This window comes from Petaurus breviceps, unplaced genomic scaffold (assembly GCF_028583685.1).
Source record: "Petaurus breviceps papuanus isolate PSGF00001 unplaced genomic scaffold, PetGlider_PUasm1.0 90897, whole genome shotgun sequence".
Taxonomy (NCBI): Eukaryota; Metazoa; Chordata; class Mammalia; order Diprotodontia; family Petauridae; genus Petaurus; species Petaurus breviceps.
The window spans coordinates 6,301,879-6,315,746 of NW_027187374.1; the positions used below are offsets into that span (position 1 = coordinate 6,301,879).

Below are 13,868 nucleotides of genomic sequence, written 5' to 3' on the forward strand. Positions count from 1 at the left end.
TTCATAAGTGAGACAGCTAGATGGCACAGTGAATAGTCAGAAAAAGCCGAGTTCAAATCCTACCTCAGAAACTTACTAGCACTGTGACCCTGGATAAATCACTTAACCTTCTCAGTTTCTTTGTCTTGAAAATGGGGCTGATAATTATCAACTCCCAAGGGTTCCTGTGGAGATCAAATGAAATAATATGCATAAAGTATTTGGCAAACTTTAAAGCATTGTGTAAGTGCTAACTATTATTATTTCTACATTGTTGAAACTATTAGGCTTATGCTCAGCTGTCATGGCCTTTCAGACTCTGGGGTCACCTCCATAGCACAATGGGGATTTGATGAAGAGGCAATTCTTGACTAAACAAAACAACCCATTTTCCTCCTATTTGCACAAATGAGATATGATGAACAGCTGATGGAAAGATTCTGATTGTCTTTGTGCAGTGAACATGTGGAAATTAGATAAGACAGACTCAAAGGGCTTGCTATCCATCTCACCTGCATCCATCTTTTAAAAGTTAAAAAGGTAAACACCAAGCTACTGTTAGATGATGCCTAAGCTTTCCTTTTATATAGTTTCTAGCCATGATAATAATCACTTACATTTCTGCTTGTACACAATAGACATATTTACATAGACAATGCTGAGTTGAACATTTTCTGGAAATAATGAAGCCCAAGGGCCATATGAAAAAAGATGAAGAATATTTTTTGGTTGTTTTTTTGGAGCCGTGAAGGCAAGGCACGGCACTTGGGGTTAAGTAACTTGCCCAAGGTCACACATCTAGTAAGTGTTAAGTGCCTGAGGCCAAGTTTGGACTTAGGTCCTCCTGGGCCAGTGCTCTATTCACTGTGAAGAATACTTTATATAATATACTGTTGATCCTCTGTTTAACAAGACTCAAAGTCTGTGACTTATTTACTTCTGTGTGTTTCTATCTTGCTTAAGAGCAGTAAATATATGACTACAAATAAATCAAGGAATTTTGCAAACCTCTACCTAAGAAATAAAGAGTTTTTGACATGCCTTACATAATTAAGTATAGTATTTAAAGAAGCTAATAACAAAATAATACAATGTTATTTGTGTCATTCCTTCCTCAAAACTATCAGTCACAAAACAGATAAGTAGTCAAGTGTTTTGCCTGCCTTGCTTATTGATAGCAATCTGCCTATTTTGGTGAACAAAAATTGATTTTCTTTCCCCCTCCTCTGAAAGAAAAACAAAACCAATAAAACACATATGTGTAGTAAAGAGAAACAAATTCTTACATTGGCCATGTTCAGAAAGACATGTCTTATTTTGCACCTTGAGGTAGGTAACATGTTTTGCTGTCCCTCTTCTGGAATCGTAGTTGGTCATTTAAGTCTTTCATAGTTGCTTGTTTTTATAGTAATGCTATTGTATAAATAAATAGTTCTCTTTATTCTGCTCACTTCACTCTGTATCAGTTCAGACCAATCCTTCCAGGCTTCTCCAAAAACATCCTTTTCATCATTTCTTGAGGCACAATACTATTCCATTCCATTCATATACTATAATTAGTTCAGTAGTATAATGTGTCTTCATCATTCCCCAATTGATGAGCACCCTTTTGGTTTCCAGTTCTTTGTACTACAAACAAGCTGCTATAAAGATTTTTTTGAAAAATCTATATGGATCCTTTTCTGTTTTCTTTGACTTCTTTGGGGATATAGGTATAATAATGGTATTATTCCCATTTGTACCAGTGAATTTCTGTGCCTTCCACTGCAACAATTTTATCCTCCTCTAGGAGGAAAGATGAACTATGTGGATCTCTGGATAATACCAGGTGGAATATAAACGTGTCATTACAGAAATGGGTCTAAAGTTCTGTAGAAGCTGAGAGGAAGGTAGTTGATTAACTTCCAGCTGGCAAGATCGAAGACTTTCATGAAGAAGATACTTGCCTTTGAGCAAGTCCTTGAAACATTGTAGAAATCTTAACCTCTAATAGTTTTTCATTTATTAAAGGGGAAGTTTAACATATTCCATACACTGACATCTTCCTGCTCGTTTAGTTGGTAACAGAATTGTTGTTGTTTGTCCTTCTTTTTTGAAGACGACCACGGCATCAGGGACATGATGATGTGACTTGGATGTGAGTGAGGGAGGGCTGTGCAAGGTCACCAGTGTCACTTTCTCCTCCAGAGCCATCTGGATCCAGATGTTCATCAGAATGACTGGAGATGGCCCAGGATGTAGAGGAAGACCCTGGCTGGCCCTTTTAGGCTAAGGCCTTTTCAGGTACTCACTTAGAGTGAGGTAAATCCCATTCACTGAATAAGCCTCTTTAAGAAATGAGTCAAGATAACACAATAATCAGCCAAGAAAGGGTGTTTTTATTCATCTGTGAGGGGAGAAAGTGTGTATGAGTTAAATAATTTGGTTAGAGGCCATTTACTCCTTCACACTAGAGCTTCAAAGGACTCTTAAAGGTCACCTGGTCAGACCTCCTTATTTTATGAATAAGAAAAATTAGGTCCTGAGGAGTTAAGTGATTTCTCAGAATTAGAGTCAATTTAGTCAAACATCCCCAATGTACATTGTACTTGCTGGTTGTGTCTGTAGAGGAAGGCTGCTACTCTTAGGTTCAGGGGGCACCACTCATAACATTATTCAGTGTCTCTCACTTGTATGCTTCCCATTATTAGCCAGTAGAGAGACAGCTAGCTCTTAGCAAAGACATATACTAAGATGACATAGTAAGACCAATAGCTACAAAACATCCCCTCTCTTAAATTTGGAATGCACTTTCTCACAAATCCAAGAAGAGTGGATGCAGATTTAGAGTACAACGGTCATAAAACATACATATTTGGAAAATGTGACCATGGCCACTCACAGCTCCCTGGACCTACAGGGCCTCAAATGACCTTTCTTTCCATGTGGACTCCTCATGAAGCTCCACTGAATACTGCATTTCTACCAGACAAGTTGCTCAGCTGGGCTGCCAGGGTCTGTTCCTCTTTGAAGCTTGACTCTGGATTGCCAGGGTTAGCTCTCTTGAGTCCTTAGCTTTCCTTTTCTGCCAGAGGTCATTCTCTTTGAAGCTGGTTCTGGTTTGGAACTATAGCCTCCCTGGATCTGTGTCTTGATGGGGATGTGTGTGCTTCTGGGGATTGCTGTTTCCTGCCTGAATTGCCCCAAATTGCTGATCTCTTAGCCTTAATCATGAATTCCTGGGCATGTAACTCCATTGCTTGATTCCTTGACAGATGGGGAAAAGCAGAGAAAAGCTCACTCCTCTCCTTCCTAACTGCACAGGTCTCCTCTACTAGCAACTCTTAGTCAGTCCTCTAAACTGCCTGAAGGCTTAGCTATTTAAGGGATGTGGATAATTTTCCTTCCAGCCAATTGAATTTCTTCTGCAGACTCCATCAGAGACGGGTGATTACTATTGTCAATATGTTGTTACTGCATCAACCCCTCATCTGTTCTTTGACTACAATGAGTAAGCTTGAAGGTGAGGTGAAGTCAGAGGTGATCAAATCCCTCCTAACATAGACAAAGAACTGAGACCAAGACTAATTAAATTACTTGTCCCAAAATTATAAAGATAGCAAGTGGTCAAGACAGGATTCAAATCCAGGGCTTCTAACTCTGAATTCAACACTTGTTCCAATATATGCCACTATCTTGCCCAAAGGCATCTGACTGTAAGTGGTGAAGTTGAAATCTGAGCCCATGTCGTGTTTACTCCATATCTAGCACCCTTTCCACTGTACCTGTCTGCTTTACAATGTTCTCTGCATCAAATCAATTATTAACTGTGGCCGTATAAAAATCCATTTTCAATCGTCCTCAGAAGGGACAGAGCAGTATCAGCTGCAGAGCCAACCGTCATTATTCCAGAACAATGTGAGTGCTAATGTTTTGCATAAAAGTGTTGCAGAATACCCTGTATAATACGATTGATTCACCTCATTACCCTTCCACACTGCTGTACTATGTGCAAAATATCCTGCTGTAAGTGTGATTTTGGGATTAAGGCATTGTATCTCCCTGAAGATTCCTATCCAAATGCAAATCTGTTTCCTGGGTATGATAGCACATTAAGCCAGAAGCTGTTTCAATAAGCATTATTAAAAGTCATCATCAATAGTTCATCAATAATAGCAAAGCCACGAGAGGATGTGACACAGGAAGGTTAGAGAGTAGGGACAGGTCTGGTAACACTAAACAGGCTCACTTGGGATCATTTTGCTACTGAATATAGTAATATGAAGGATTTTAGGACATTGAAGAAACTCAAGCATAGATCATTTTCAGTAGAAATCTAGGCATTTGGAAGAACTCCTAGTTCCACCAAGAAAGGATCCTTGTCCTTTTACTTTAAGAGAGACATCGCCCTCTTAGAAGCCAACTGTTGCCAAACTTATCTCCCACACACCTCATCAGAAAGTCCCTGGCTCTCTTCCCAGCTACCTCATTCTCTTGACCTCATTAGGTGTGAGAAGGAGGAAAGGGATTCACTCAGCTTGGATGAACCTTTTTGTCCTCATGAGAAATATTCCAGACCCTCCTATGGCTTTTCACTCTTCTTCAAAGGGGGAAAAAGGCCTCCCTTCATACTATCCCAGTAGCTTCTGAATGGTGTTCATTCATTCTCTACTGCCAAGACGCCAAGCACCTTCTATACCCTTAAAAGCTCTAGGCACTAGCCTGCTTTTGTTGTTGTTGAAGATATTAAACACCATCACAATGGACAGAATTTTAGGAAGTTGTGACTTTTCCTGTTCCCCCCATTCCTATCATTTCCCACCCATCTCTTCTTCAGAGACCTTAGCCCCAACAGGTCTTCATTATGTGTAACTTTCCTGGTATTTCATGACCTAGTTGTCACAGGAACTGTTCTGTAATAAATATGTATCCTGTCCATACAAGAATGCATGGCACTAGCCAATGGACGAAGATAAGAGAGTTTGACTATGACTCACTCAGGGCAGGCAGCTACGTGCCTAAGTGGCATTTACACAGAAATCCTTGCATTTGTGGGGGTGTTTCTTCCTGTAACTGTAGGTACTTTAGAACCTTCATGATAACGTTGGGTCTTGACTTAATCCTTACTCTTGAAAAAAATTGTCTCCAAGCATTACAAGTCCCTGGAGCCTCGGGCTCTATGCATTGTCTTAAAGTTCATAGCCTCCTGGTGACATAGGATCACTGACTCTAGAGAATGGCTTTATTCAAACTTTCCCATTGCAATTGGGCTTAATTTTATGGCTATCCCCAGACCTCCCAAAATCATGAGCCAAGATGAATCTGCTGCTGTTCATGATGAAAAATAAGCTTTTGGCTGTTGAAAAGAATAATTAGAGATCACATTTTTATAGTGTATTAAGATTTACAAAGCATTTTGCACAGTCCTCTCATTTGAGCCTCACAGCAATTCTGTGAAGCAGGTGCTGTTATTATCCCCATTTTACAGATGAAGAAACTGAGGACATTAGATCACTGACTCATGGTCCCGAGTCAGAAATTGTCTGAGGTGGAATTCAAACCCAAGAATCCTTGACTGCAAGTCTAATGCTCTGTAGACAGGGTTTCTTGACTTTTCTTTTATGCCGAGGACCCCTTTGGCAGTATAGTGAAGCCTGTGGAACCTTTCTCAGAATGTCTTAGGTGGCGTAGTGAATAGAGCACTGGCCCTGGAGTCAGGAGGACCTGAGTTCAAATTCTGACTCAGACATTTAACATTTACTAGCTGTGTGACCTTGGGCAAGTCACTTAACCCCAATTGCCCTGCCTTCCCCCCTGCAAAAAGCCAAAAAAAAATGTTTTATAAGCATGAAACAAAATATATAGTATTACAAAGGAAGCCAATTATAATAATAGCTAACATTTGTATAGCACTTACCATGTGCCAGACTATGTTTTAAGTGCTTTACAAACATGATCTCATTTGATCCTCACAACAACACTAGTCAGTAGGTGCTATTATCCACATCTTACAGATGAGGAAACTGAGGCAGAGGTTGAATGACTTGCCCAGGGTCACACAGCTAGTAAATGTCTAGGCCAGATTTGAACTTGGGTCTCCCTGACTGGATTCTGGGTCCAGTGCTCTCTATCAACTGTGCCCCCTCGCTGCCCACAATCATACTGAAAAATGGTTATCAAAATATATTTTTTTAAACAAACTAATGTACCCCAGAGTAAGAACACTCTAGTCTCTACTCTGTCTCTAGTTTTCCTAATATTTGAAGAAATTGTGTTCCTGGGATCATTGATAACTGTTAACTATTTTCTAGGTTACCTAACCAAACTTCTGCAAAACCACACTGTGTATGCTTGTGATGGTAACCGTTTGAGTCTTCAGTGCCCTCGACATTCGACAATTAGCGTCCAGTCAGCATTTTATGGTCAAGATTATCAAATGTGTGACTCACAGCAGCCTGCAACCATGATGAAAGACCATTTAACCTGTGTGGCACCCACAGCTCTGCAGGTATCGAGCTTCATAGATTTTTGTTTTTGAATGCCGGAATGATTTTTAAAATACACATACACACGCACCACATGTACATATATACTAAATATATATGTAATGTAAAATTCAGATGTACCTCACTTTAAGGTAAACCTGATCTGTAATATTCTACACTTATATAAATGAAAAATTGATGGTTGGGAGTGGAAGAACCATTGCTTTAACAAAGGGATTCGCAGTAGAATTCTTTCTACAGAGTGCTTTCTGAGAATAATTTAAGTATTATTCAAATTAAAGAAATTCAGTTTTGTTTTCACATTGTATTTATTGCATAACATGAGGTACAACTCTATTAAAGTTTCAATTTTACAGTTCATGAGTTCTCTAAGTATATTGATAGGAAGGGAAGATTAGTGATACTTCTGGATAAGCAATCAATATATTTTGTTAGGCAAACACCTATGGCCTAGGGAAGTTAACTGCATTTGTGCGAGATCATGCAAGGAGTGAGGATAAGGTTAGCATTTGAATCCAGGTTCTTTGATTTCAGATTAATTGCTCGTTATATTATACTACATTGCCTCTAGAAGTCACTTGACTTTAGACAAAAAAACATTCTTGAAATATTCTTTGAATTTTGTTGAAATTAAGGTGGTCTGACCTGGTTGTTCTAGAGAACAAACAGGAAAATACATTGATTTTAATTAGCCTTGGGAACCTTAGGCAAAAAAATGAATCCTTCATATTTAAGGTCAGGGGAGAGATGTGATTAATAATAATAACAACAATGAAAATAACTAATATTTAGATAGGACTTTAAGTTTTGCAAAGCACTTTATATACACTAACTTATTTGATCCTCACAGTAGTCCTGGAAGGTGGGTACTGTTATTATTCCCATTTTCTAGGTGAGGAAACAGGTTCAGAGAGGCTGTATGACTTACCCATGTCCAGATAGTACGTAAACATCAGAGGCAGGATCCAACCCCACAGGTCACCTGAGTCCAGGTCCAAAGCTTTAAGCTATCTATAGTGAATTAAGTGTCGGACTCAATTTTAGGAAGACCTGAGTTCAGATCCAGCCTTAGTAGCTGTGTGACCCTGGGCTGCCTCAGTTTCCTCAGCTGTAAAATGGAGATAATAAGAGCATTTACTTCCCAGGGTTGTTGAGGATCAAATGAAGTAATATGTATAAAGTCTTAGGTTAGTGCTCTGCCTTGCATGTAATAAGTGCATAATAAATACTTCCTCCTTCTTTCCTTCCTCCCCTTCCTCTTCCCTTTCTTCCTCCCTCTTTTCCTTCCCTCATTCTTTCCCCCTTTTCTCCCTCCTTCCTTCTTTCCTCCCTTCCTTCCTTCCTTTATTACAGTGCAGTTTCCCTTCAGACTCAGAAGTATTCCTCTGAAATCACACCTGACATGAGAAACCTATACAATTTTTTTCACTCTTCTTTATGGCTTTCATTGAATGGCTAGAATGAGTATTTTTGAGATGAATCTACTGGCCTAACTTCTAGACTTTGCTACTGGGTCTTAGTAGGGTAAAACACTCAGCCAGAGGGCCAGTCCTGAGTATAAATATAAACAGATTAAAATGTAATTGGAAAATATTTAACAAAACAAATGAAAATACAATAAAACATAATGTTGCATTTTAAAAACTTAGTCAATATTTGGCCCACAGGGATCCTTAACTACATTTCCTCTTGGCCTCCTTTCCCCTTAACTACCTATATTGAAGGAAGTATGACTTACAGTCTTCCTGTATTACTCTCCCCTGTCACACTCATTCCTGGCATACTGACCCTGGCATCTAGGCAGTCTTCTGCCTTCCTCAGCCCAATAAAAAAATTTTATGGGAAACTCCAAAGAGCTAAGAGTTCCACCCCTTTTAAAGTCTTGTGTCTGGTACTTTTATAATTCTATAGTACAAGCAACTAATTGCCTATCCAACTTATACTGGCCATTGACCAGGAATAATAAAAGATGATTTTTAGACTATTCTTGTTTGATGTTAGCATCTCAAAATTCAGTCAGCTTGTTTCAGAGACAGAGGGTTATTTTGGTGCCTTTAATTCGATCTTGATAGCTTGAGGCTAGGCTGAGTGTCACCACAGAGGGTATGTCCAAGTGTTCCCACAGAAATGATAACAGTTGTTGGAGTCCATAAGTGAATGTCAACAGGAAATCCCTACTCAAAGTATTTACTAGCCAAGAAGAGATTGTAATGTATTTTCAGTAGAGTCTCTTCTGAAAATACAGCTTGCTTCTCCTTCAGCATTATCTAAGGACTGGATAATTTAACAATGACCCATAGACCATGTGAAAGTACAGTTATCATCAGGAAAAAAAATGCAATCTCATGAAATTTTGCAGTTTTCCGAGTCAGGTTCTTGACTTAGCTGTGGATCTTGCTTTATAGCTGATGTGTCAACTGATATTGTTTGGTGAGAGCAACCAATAGGTCCATAGTGCATTATGAGGGAAAAAGAAAGACTTGAAAATATTTGCTAATTTTAGTCTGATATTCAGCCAAAGCAATACTAGGAGACATGGACCAAATTCTTAGAGAATACTTTTATAGCAGTCAGTGTCTTTTTATAGGAAACAAGTCCAAGATGCATGTGCTTATTGTAGATACTAGGTTTGTGAAATTTTGTGACTAGGTATTGGAATACTGTGCTATAATAGGACCTTATCTGGGACAAGAAGCCCTCAGCGTGCATTTGCAAAATAGATTAGTTAAGAAACATGCAAACTGCAAAATAGATTAGTTAAGAAACATGCAAACTGATTGTAAGAATGAGAGACAGAGATTTCTCTTGGGGGCAGAGTCAAGATGGCGGAGTAGAAGCAGGACCTCTGAGCGGCTCTGGCTTCCACCTTCCCCAATCAATATAAAAAGGGGACTCTGAACAAACTTTGGAGCTGCAGAACCCCCAAAATGATACAGAGAAGCTAACCTCCCGCTGAGGACAGCCCGGCAGGCCAGCAGGAATCGGCCAGTTCAGCGCTCTGGGAGCCAAGCCCAGGCCTGCGTGAACGGGATGTTTTAGCCCCAGAGCGGGTCTGACCAGCCACCGCAGCTGTGGCCATTTCCAGAATTATCAACACATAGAGGCGAAGGACAATGTGAGAGGTCAGTGCAGTCTGGACTTTGGGACCCAGTAAGTGGAAGTGTGTCGGCTTCTCCTGAGATGCCTGGCATAGCCAGCCAGCGACACATGGCAACTTCAGCTCCTGGCCTGCAGAATGTAGGGGACCAAGTGACCAGTCTGAGGAGTAATCACTCTTGCTTTAACCTGCTTGGATATGGATTGTAGTCTAGGGTGGAGGTCCTGGGGTGTGTGTCCAGCTTGCCAGAGCATGTGGAGGCCTCAGAGAGAGCACCCATCTAATACCTCTGGCAGCTGAGAAAACCCCAGCATTTGGAACAAAAGCTCCCCCTTCTGGTGGCAGAGTCCTACTGTGGCAAAAAGCCCAGAGGTCAAGTGACTGAGGGGAGACATGACCAGTCAAAGGAAAACAGAGCAAACAGAAGATTCCAACATTAGACTCCTATTTTGGGGACAAAAAGGAGCAAAGCATGGAACAGGAGGAAAACAGTGAAGTCAGAACTCCTGCACCAAAAGCTTCAAAGGAAAATACAAGCTGGTTACAGGCCATAGAGGACCTTAAGAAGCAGATAAGAGAAGTGGCAGAAAAATTGGGAAGAGAAATGAAAACAATGCAAGAAAATTATGAAATGAGAGTCAACAGCCTGACTGAGGAAAATAATACCTTAAAAATAGACTAACTCAAATGGTAAAAGAGGCTCAAAAAGGCAATGAGGAGAAGAATGCCTTAAAAAGCCAAATTTGCCAGATGGAAAAAGAATCTTAAAAGCTCACTGAGGAGAATCATTGCTTCAGAATTAGATTGGAGCAAATGGAAGCTAATGACTTTATGAGAAATCAAGATGCTGTTAAACAGATCCAAACAAATGAAAGAATAGAAGGCAATATGAAATATCTCATGGGAAAAACCACTGACCTGGAAAATAGATCCAGGAGAGATAATTTAAAAATTATTGGACGACCTGAAAGCCATGATCAAAGTAAGAACCTAGAAATCATCCTCCAGGAAGTTCTCAAAGAAAACTGCCCTGATGTTTTATAACCAGAGGGCAAAATAGAAGTTGAAAGAATCCACCGACCACCTCCTGAAAAAGATCCCAAAAATAAAACTCCTAGGAATATTATAGCTAGGTTCTGAAATTCCCAGATCAAGGAGAGAATATTATAAGCAGCCAGGAAGAAACAATTTGAATATTGTGTAAACACAATCAGGATAACCCAGGATCTGGCAGCTTCTACACTGAGGGATTTAAGGGCTTGATATATGATGTTCCAGAGGGCAAAGGAGCTGGGATTAAAACCAAGAATCATGGGGCAGCCAGGTAGCACAGTGAGTAAGAGCACAGGCTCCAGTGTCGGGATGACCTGGGGATCAAATCTGGACTCAGACACTTATTACCCACCCAGAACCACCTGGCCGTGTAACCTTGAGCAAGTTACTTAACCCCAATTGCTTAGGGGTGGCCAGGTGGCTCAGCTAGTAAGAGCACCGGCTCCAGCGTCGGGATGACCTGGGGATCAAATCCGGGCTCAGATACTTAGCACCACACCCAGAAATAACTGGCCGTGTAACCTTGAACAAGTTACTTAACCCCGATTGCTTTAAAAAACAAAATAAACAAAAACCAAGAATCACCTACCCAGCAAAACTGAGTATCCATGTTTCAGGGGAAAACATGGTCATTCAGTGGAATAGAGGACTTTCAAGCATTCTTGATGAAAAAAACAGAGTTGAATAGAAAATTTGACATTCAGATACAAGAAGCAAGAGAAGCATGAGAAGGTAAACAGGGAAAAGAAATCATAAGGAACTTATCAAAGTTGAACTATTAACATTCCTACATGGAAAAACAATAATTGTAACTGATGAAACTTTTCTCAGTATGAAAATAGTTGAAGGGAATAGAAATATATATGTCTATATATGAGGATATATGGGCATATGAATACATATGTGAATGTGTATATATATATATATATATGTGTACAGGTATACATAGATAGAGGGCACAGGACCAATTTAATAGGAAGAGATGCTACTTAAAAGGTGAAATTAAGAGGTGAGAAAGGAAGATAATGAGAGGAGATGGGGAGAGACAGAATGGGATAAACTATCTCATATAGAAGAGGCAAGGGAAAATGGTTATAATGGAGGGGAAGAATAGGAAGGCAAGGGGGAATGGGTCAACCTTATTCTCATTGAATTTGGCTTGGGGAGGGAATGAAATACACACTAAATAGGGTATCTCACCCTACAGGAGAGTAGGGTGGAAGGGGATGAGGGGGGGATGATGGAAGGGAGGGCAGGCTTGGGTGGAGGGAAGTTGGAAGCACCCACTTTTGAAAAGAGACGGGATCAAAGTAGAGAATAGAATAGGTGGGAAGTGGGATAGGAGGGAGGGAAATATAGTCAGTCTTTTACAATATATCTACTATGTTATTGTTTTGCTTTAGCTACACATGTACAACCTATATTGAACTGCTTATCTTCCCAGTAAGGATGGGTGACAAGGGAGGAAGGGAATGAATCTGGAATTCAAAGTTTTAAAATCAAATATTTAAATATATATGTATATATACATATCTATGTATATATATATATATATATACTGTTATTAATACTATTTTACTTGTAATTGGGAAATAAGATATACAGGCACTGGGACATAAAGATCCACCATGCCCTACTGGAAAAGTCGAAAGGGGTATGGGAGAAAATATGGGAGAGAGCAGATTGGAGGAGGGGATATGCTGTGGGACTGCTATTTTGGGACAGTGGGTAGGGGAAAAACGTGGAAAAAAATTTGTAACTCAAAATCTGGCAGAAATTAATAATGTAAATCAGAAGTTAATAAAGCATTTGAAAAATGGAAAAAAAAGAGAGACAGAGACACAAAAGAAAGCTTGTAAACCAAATTTTGGAAAGAGATTTGAAGAGTATTCTAATGGAAATAGAAAAAATTATACCATAAAAGAAATATGTCCCCAAATCTTTTGGTTTTAAGTTTTGGAGGGGAAAGTTAATATCACATATAATTTTGTGTCTTGGTTAGTAGTATTAGAAGGCAAAAGTAGAGTTTGGATTTCCAAATTGCTACAGGGGTTACAACTGTACTATTATTTCATCCCATTATGAAGGGATCATGTCTAGGGATAAGAATTAACTGTGTGACATTGACCAGGTCACTTAACCTCTCTTAGGCATAGTTTCCTTATCTATCAGATGAAAAGTCATGGAAAAGATCATTGTTAAAGTTCCTTTTAGCCAGAGATACATTAAAGCTAGGTCATACCAATCTGAGAGGCAATAGTTAAATTTTCAGAATGAGCATTTACACCTCCAAAATTGGCAAACAAAAGTCGTAAGGACTTGACTTGTTATTTTGTGATTGTCTAGACTTAAGAAAGAGGTGGAGAAAATGTTTAAGGATACAGATTAAACTTAAAAGTGTGGGATGTGTGTGTGTGTGTGTGCACATACCTATGTATGTGTGTAGACACATGCATATGTATGTGTGTGTATACATAGACCAATTATTAAACATTTATCAGCATGCTACTGCTCCTAGCTCAAACCTTCCATGATTCTGCTCATGTTCTCTGGTACTTGGTTATCCCTTGGCCTTTTTTTAGGACTCAATATTGTAATAAATAAAAGCTGATAGAGGGCAGTTTTCTTACCTGGGTTTGACAATATTTGACTAGGCATTTTACCTTTACTTAAACAGTATGAGAAAAAGAGCCAATCCGATTACCCAGAATCACCACCAAAAGCCAACGATTTTCCAATGTGTTCTGTAGCAAAATGTTTCATTTCCTACTCAATACAATTGCAGATCAGGTTTTAGCTGTGTTTCAGATTTGTGTATTTTTCAAGGCTATCCCTTTTTACTTATTATTTTAGAAAGTACTGGATGAGTGCCAGAACCAGAGGGCCTGCCAGCTTCTTGTCAATAGTCGTGTTTTTGGACCTGACCTTTGTCCAGGAACTACTAAATACCTCTTGGTCTCCTTTAAATGCAAACCTAGTAAGTAACTTTTTTGGTGGGCATACATTTGAGATTTGTTATGGTTATTTGTTTTATTCAAGTTCATGATGATAGTTCTGTAATTCTCAATCTATGTGATTTTTAAAAATACTATATGTTATCATAAAACTTTATGAACATATCCAAGGTCAAGACTAGGGATGGGCAAGGTGTGACTGCCTAGGGTGCAGAGGGGCATGATGATGAACATTTGAAAAATATAACATTGTACACACACACACACACACACACACACACACACACACACACACACACA

General features: G+C 39.4%; 1 protein-coding gene across 6 annotated transcripts in view; it reads left to right on the top strand.

The window, feature by feature from the left end:
• EVA1C (eva-1 homolog C) overlaps positions 1-13,868 on the top strand; it is a 95,376-nt gene that overhangs the window by 26,893 nt on the left and 54,615 nt on the right. For 5 of the 6 annotated variants that reach the window (XM_069074899.1, XM_069074903.1, XM_069074900.1 and 2 more), the window contains exons 2-3: positions 6,270-6,466; positions 13,468-13,591. The exons of the other annotated variant lie outside the window; for it this stretch is intronic. In XM_069074899.1, the coding sequence (XP_068931000.1) occupies positions 6,270-6,466; positions 13,468-13,591 (321 nt within the window). The remainder of the gene's footprint in view (positions 1-6,269; positions 6,467-13,467; positions 13,592-13,868) is intronic. 6 annotated transcript variants of the gene reach the window in all.